General features: G+C 40.8%; 1 protein-coding gene across 1 annotated transcript; it reads left to right on the top strand.

Moving 5' to 3' along the window:
• The first annotated feature begins 3,528 nt into the window (after positions 1-3,528).
• On the top strand, positions 3,529-6,490 carry LOC134224371 (UNC93-like protein). The gene is made up of 6 exons (XM_062703699.1): positions 3,529-3,892; positions 4,091-4,383; positions 4,785-5,185; positions 5,292-5,556; positions 6,133-6,295; positions 6,368-6,490. The coding sequence occupies exons 1-6, from the start codon at positions 3,612-3,614 to the stop codon at positions 6,450-6,452; spliced, it is 1,488 nt and encodes a 495-aa protein (XP_062559683.1). The 5' UTR covers positions 3,529-3,611; the 3' UTR covers positions 6,453-6,490.
• The last annotated feature ends 602 nt before the right edge of the window (positions 6,491-7,092 follow it).

Raw genomic sequence — 7,092 nt, 5'->3', positions numbered from 1 at the left:
TTGATAGTCCTTTGGTTACACGTGTAGACTCTTAAGCCTTACTTCAAAGATTTCTTGTATAACCATGGACAAATGCTAAATACCTTGACAATGGACAAGAAGTATATGAGCTTCTATTTCTAAAACTGTCAAAAATATCTAAATAGGTAGAAATTTTTTAAAGTTATGAAAATATCAATTTATGGGAACACGGGTACCCTGTCGGCCATCCACGTGGTAAAAAAAAATCAGATGCCCCTCCCTACGTCCCTCGTCCCTGTATCGACGTGATTTTTTCACAGATGCTACATTTTATGGAGTCCTTAGATGTCACCGAGTTTCAGCTTTCAGCTACAAAAAGACATTGAAATATCACCACCAAAAAAAATATCACCAAATATCACCACTGAATAACGAACACGGGTACCCTGTCGGCCGCATAAGAGTAATAGATCATCTAGTAATCTGTATTCGATTCTCTAGTAGTTTGTCAATAACTCATTCCAAAGGCTGAACTTCAAAACGTGATGTATGGTATGACTTCTATTGCGAAGGTTTTTCTACAACTCTGTTCAATGGCTCGTTGTTTGAATTCCACCAAAAACGTTGTTATAATTTACAATGTTGTGAAAACTCATATGTGAATATCTGGGTGGTGCGGATAGAATCGATTTGGTTGTCAAACTGAAGCCAAAATTTTCTATTGTGCCGGAGCCAAACATTGAAGATTGTGGTTATGTTCGTTTCTGATCTAATATTGAGAAGTATTGCTATTATTTGGGGAAAAAATAAAAATAAACTATGTTTGAGTTTTGTATTCTTTGTAACTAATATTCTTACATTATATTTCGAGTGTAAAATTAGTAGGAATGCAACTAAAAAGCACTCGTTACGTAATTTCACGAGATTCAGCAGCTGATTGGAGCATGAATGTATGTAAACAATCGTAAAGTCATGTAGAGTCTAGCGCATTTGTGCGCCCTCATGCAGCGTGGAAAGAGAAATTCGAAGAGCGGGAAATGTTTGACAGCCAAGTAACTGCAAAATAATTTTGTTTGTGGGAGTGATTTCAAAATATCCCTCTACTCGCTTGAGCGCAGAAAAGCGGCTCTATCCGCAACACCCAGGTGAATATGTACGTTATGTGAAAGATATTGATTTGAAAAATGTATTGGAGGTAACCACTCTCCCTTCGATGGGACTCGAACCCATGACCCTACAGTACGCTAGACTGGTGCTTTAACCATCTAAGCTACGAAGGACCTCCGTCGGCCTTCGCAACCTAGCGGCTGCTGAACGAGCTCGAGATTCCCAAATTAGACGCATAGTCAAATCACTCGCAATCCATTTCTCAAGCCAACACTTTCACATTAGAGGAGCGTGAGTATTTAGAATGTCTGGCAGTATACACATTCTTCATCAGCAACTGTACTGATCAAGTGAGGTTGTGTAAGCTATTTGCCAGTCGGTCGTCAAGCTCAGACCCGACCGCATTGCGTAGCCAAGAGCACGCAACTCAGGTTCAGTTCAATTGTTATAATGCTAGTTGAAGTGGCTTGAACTAAATTATTATAACCGCAACAGGTGCTTCAGCTCCGTTATAAGTAGAATCTAAACAACAAATCATTAAGCAGATTTGTAGAAAAACCTTCGCACAAGAAGTCCACCATCAGTACTGAGATTTTCATTTTCAGTTTATTTTTCAATCTTATCAAATTTATCATTATCAAAAATAGGATTAAACAAAAGAAGAATAATGTTCGATCCGACCTAACTCAACACAATATTCATATTTCGAGATTTAACAGAAAAGACTAAAAGAGGAATTTATGTTGGTGCACGGCAAATGCTGGGTAAAGCGTACCATTGGTACTTCGCGTACCTGAAGGTATAAAATAATACCCCATCTCACAGTCCTTAGCCTCTTACCCAGCAACTCCTAACCCTACCTCCCCACGGTGCTGGCCGCGATATAAGCAACCTTAGGGAAAATCGGGTAACCAACACCGGTGGGTGCAACTCAGCATTTGCCATGTCATCATCATCTAAGTATGTAGATATATCCATGACTAAAAGGTGGCTTCCAATATCGACTCTTGGAGGGTTGTCTATACGTCTATACCATGTTAAGTTGTTCGTATACACTGGAGTCGCTTTTTTACGCGGTTTGGTTTTGCTTGTTTCTGGTCTTTGAAATTAATACAATGTTCATGAACCGATGAAAAATTTCACAAAAAATTGAAGAAAAATCAGACGTTATTGAATGGGAAATTAAGGAGACCGGTAAAATCCATCCACTTAAAAATTTCCCTCTCACAGGAGTTTCATTTTTCTCTTAGAAGCATCTGAAATTTTTTAATTGGTTGTCATGTTGCAAAAAAGTCTTCCTACTTCCTTCGAGCGTGTCGTAATTTATAATTGATTCCATACTCAATCTAAATCTTCTAAAGTTTCCTACACAGCTTCTTTATTCTTCTTCTCATTGGCATTACATCCCCTACTGGCACATTGCCGCCGCGTTGCTTAGTTTAGCACTTCCACAGTAATTAACCGCGAGGTTTCTAAGCCATGCTACCATTTTTGCATTCGTTTATCGTGAGGCTAACACGATGATACTTTTATGCCCAGGGAAGGCGATACAGCTTTCAAGCTGGAAATTGCCTAGACCGGCAGCGGGAATCGAACCCAGCCACCCTCAGCATGGTCTTGCTGTATAGCCGCGCATCTTACCGCTAGACCAAGGATCAGCGCTAGCATTTAATCTCAGCTCTGTTGCGCGTTGCTGTGCATTTTACCACTGAACTACAGAAGATCTCATTCTGGTTACATAAAATCTCTCCTGTCTAAATCAATCAAATAACAATCGAAATATAAGCAAAGCTTGCTGAGCGTTCACAAAGGAGTATACATATCGGGACCGCTTTGCGATTTGGGCGTAACTTATTTTGTAAACAAACATTATTTCATGGATTCAGCAGAATGCAAGCGATTTTCCCCAAAACTAGTTCCCCTATCTGATAGAGGAAAGCCTACTCTGTCGAATACATACCGTGGCTTTCTCGGGAAATGCCTCCTGGAGCAGGAATTCGCCTTCCAATGTTTGTTTACAAAATAAGTTACGCCCAAATCGCAAAGCAGTCCCGATATGTAATATTTTATAACTTTCTTCTAATCACAAAGATAAATCTGTTACAAACACAAACCTGTATGCACAAAGCGTCATGATACCAATTTGTGTATTCCTTCTTCCCAAATGCAGTCTGGAAAAACCGACCAACTAGACTCTTTCTACCGTTTATCTTTAATTCCTCACTCTCGGCGCTGTCCAAATTGAATGATCTTCACCCACTATACGGCCCCAACTGGATAGCCCACAATCAAACAAACAAGCATTTACGATATCACTGATTGTGCCGCGTTGAGCCGTTCTCGACCAATTCACGTAGTAGACAGGTTTCGCGTCGCACCCGTCGAGATTGAAACCAGTTTCCGTATTCTGATCACTAATCGAGAGACACCCTAGCGGTTTCAGCTCATTTCGGTACACTGCGGCGCCCACTTAGTAGGGCGCAAGACGTTAAGTAGAAAGGAAGTGTTTGAGCTGAAGTGTCCGTAGGCCGCATTTGCACGCCATGGACAACGGAAACCTTGCCGAAGGCGAAAGTAATGGATCTGCCGTTACGGCTGTAGTTGCCGGAAAGGATGCGGAATTCGGACCGCGGGAAGGTTATCGGATAATCAAGAACATTGCGATTCTTGGGTTCGCCTTCATGATCCATTTCACGGCATTCCATGGCACGTCCAACCTGCAGAGTTCCGTGCACAGCGATGGATCCCTGGGGGCGTTTACGCTAGCGTCCATCTATGGGTCGTTAATTTTGTCAAACATCTTTCTGCCGGTTATGGTGATCAGGTTTGTGTGGTGTGATTAATTAGTTGAAGCAAAGCCGTTGATCGGTCATCTGGCGAATGAAACTTGTTTGCGGCGTGAGCCGTATCGAAAGTGAATGCAAAATGCTGTTCTATTTGTTTTTATGTTTCGAATGTCTCATGTGCAAAATTTCAAGGCCAATGTGATTGATCGAATGTTTTGTACTCGTTGAATTTCCAGGTGGCTTGGATGCAAATGGACTATCGTCGTATCGTTCGTGGCCTACATGCCCTATATTGCGGCACAATTTTACCCACGATTCTACACGCTGATCCCGGCTGGGTTAGCAGTTGGATTTGGTGGAGGACCGTTGTGGTGCGCAAAATGCACTTATCTGTCGGTGATTGCCGAGGCCTTTAGCTCCATCAAGAAGCATAAGGTGAAGGCTGATTATTTGATTGTGAAGTTTTTTGGGCTGTTCTTCGTGTTCTACCAGTTGGCTCAAGTGCTTGGAAATTTGATTTCATTTTCGGGTGAGTCATAGATAAGTGATGTAGCTCCAGAAACACGTACACAGAATTTACAGTCAAACCTCCATGAGTCGATATTGAAGGGACCATCGACTCATGGAAATATTGAGATGAGGAATAGCAAATCTTTGGAAAGCCGTTTGAAGGGACCATCACAGTAACCCAGAAAATATTTTTTAATATGGCATAATTTACTTCCATGAGTCGATATCGAGTCATAGAACATCGACTCATGGAGGTTTGACTGTAATTGGACCGTGATTTACATGTTAGTTAGCTGCTGAAGTGCTATACCTGTAACTAGATTTTTTGTTTAATATTCGTTATAAGGGTGTTTTTTTATCGTAAAAATAAGCTCGACATCAGTAACTAGATAACTCAAATAACTGTCTCGTGAATTTCAGTGCTTTCGTATGGAGACGAAATCGAAGTGTCTCAAAATGTCACCACTGCAAATACCGTCAACATTTCGGAAACATGCGGAGCCAACTATGTTGCTCCGGTTGATCGTCAGCTTCAAAACGATTCAAATTCGAACTTTCATCGACCTGACACTGCCAAACTGAATGCGTTGACCGGCATTTTCCTGGGCTGCATGGCACTGGCTAGCATTTTGGTGGCAGTTGGCGTGGACTCGCTCAAGCGGTACAATAGCACCCGAACTGGGTCAGGATCGGGAATTTCCGGCGTCCGAATGTTGGTGATCACTATGAAACATTTGGGGAACAAGTATCAGATTTTGTTGCTTCCAATTACCATGTTCATCGGTGTCGAGCAGGCGTTCATTGCAGTTGATTTCACAGCGGTGCGTTCGAATTTATTTTCAATGTAGGAATGTTGGTTCAGTGGATTGGCATTCACTTGAAGTCGTGGCTTGAACCATTCTAATAAAATGTAATTATTCAAACTAGTCGTTCGTCGCCTGTGGACTCGGGATCAGCTATATAGGTTATGCAATGATTAGCTTTGGACTGGCAAACGCATTTGCAGCGGCAGTTACTCCATCGATCACCAAAGCGATCGGACGCTTCCCGATGATCATTGTGACGGCAATCTTCCACCTGGCGCTGATTGTGTTCATGCTGCTATGGAAACCCACCGATGATTACTACGCCTACTCGATTATTGTCGCTTGCTGGGGTCTTGCCGACGGTGTATGGCTCATTCAAATTAATGGTGAGTATTTCCAGTCTAGCGCTTGATTAGTGGAGTATCTTTACTAAGACGAGCTAGTACTATTTCCTTAAATTCCACTATAAGATTGTACGCATTTCCGAATAGTATTAAGTCGTTTAATGACAAGTGAACAAGATAGCTGAAACGGGAGCAGCTTAATCCTTCGACATTTATTACTATTATTGTACCATTTATTAAGTTATAATAACAACCTTCTAATGATTGATTTATTGTTCTACTCAGCTATAAGCATCTTATAATATAAATGTTTGAGCAGCTTTCGTATTCAGGACATCAGTTTTCAACTATGAATGTTTTGGATATTATTGCACAATGCACACCAACACGCTTTTTCACAGGATATGTCTCACCCCAATCGTTAATTTCTCTCGCGCTGAAATGTGAACGCATGTGATGCTAAGCTTTAGATAAATTTCCCCTCTTGCTTTTTTTTGTGAATGAACGCTAACTCCATCTACCACATTTCCATCACAACTTTTTCCAAAAGCTTCCCATATATTTATCCGTACATTGACTGACTGCGTTCTTCTTTTCCCATCGCTTTTATTCATTCAGCATTGAGTGGAATTCTGTTCCCCGGCAACGAAGAGGCTGCGTTCAGCAATTTCCGTTTGTGGGAGGCAACCGGATCGGTGATTATGTACGCAACCAGTCCAGTATTGTCGACTTTCACGAAGCTTGTTGGAATTATGTGCGTTATGCTGGTTGGAACCATTGGGTAAATTAATTTAAACTTAAAACGATTCGGACACGATTGAAATCTAATGATTTTATTATGTTTTCGTTATAGCTATACAACTATCGAGGTGATGGAGTATCGAATAAAGAAAAGTGCTGCCGGTAAACGTTTCGAAATGATACAGCAACAAAACTAATGTAAATAAGATGATCGAAATACAAAACCAATTCAATGAACTAATTGTGATATTGCCTTTTTCTCAATCAGCCAAGATACAAACCTTGTATGGTTCAATATACAATTTTGTTAATAATTTTTAAGCACAATGGTTAATCGTTATCAAATTGAATAGTGATCAACTAGGCTTTGCCCTATGTCAAATGCAACTTATTGCAAGAAAATGATTATATGAAAAGGTGGTTAACGTTTTTGTGCACACCCAAAAATTAGAGTGAACTGACAGAGTTAAGGTGTGATAAGTTGAGAGTTAAGTAATTGTTAATGAATATTAGGCGAAAAATTATGTGAAAAACAAACAAACGAACAGACGCGTGGAAGTTTGCTTGAAGGACTAGACTCAACAAATTGGCGGGGCCGAGCGCTACTAAAATAGGCAAAATAGCGTATCTGGAAGATATTCGTAGCGCAAAAAAAAGTTAGTCCGGAACTCACCGGAATATGTCTAATTAGATGAGCCGGAAATTTTCCCCTAGCACAAAGATAAATGCGAGTCCGGTTTCATCGTAGCGTCAATATTCCGATATTAGTTACTCCAGAAGTGAAAAGCTTCAGGCTGGTCATTGGTCACCATTCATAGTCATAGTCAAACAATAAAG

The sequence above is a fragment of the Armigeres subalbatus genome, chromosome 3, assembly GCF_024139115.2.
Source record: "Armigeres subalbatus isolate Guangzhou_Male chromosome 3, GZ_Asu_2, whole genome shotgun sequence".
In the NCBI taxonomy this organism is placed as follows: Eukaryota; Metazoa; Arthropoda; class Insecta; order Diptera; family Culicidae; genus Armigeres; species Armigeres subalbatus.
Note: the sequence above shows the minus strand (reverse complement) of the source record. Positions and strands in the feature narration are given on the sequence as shown.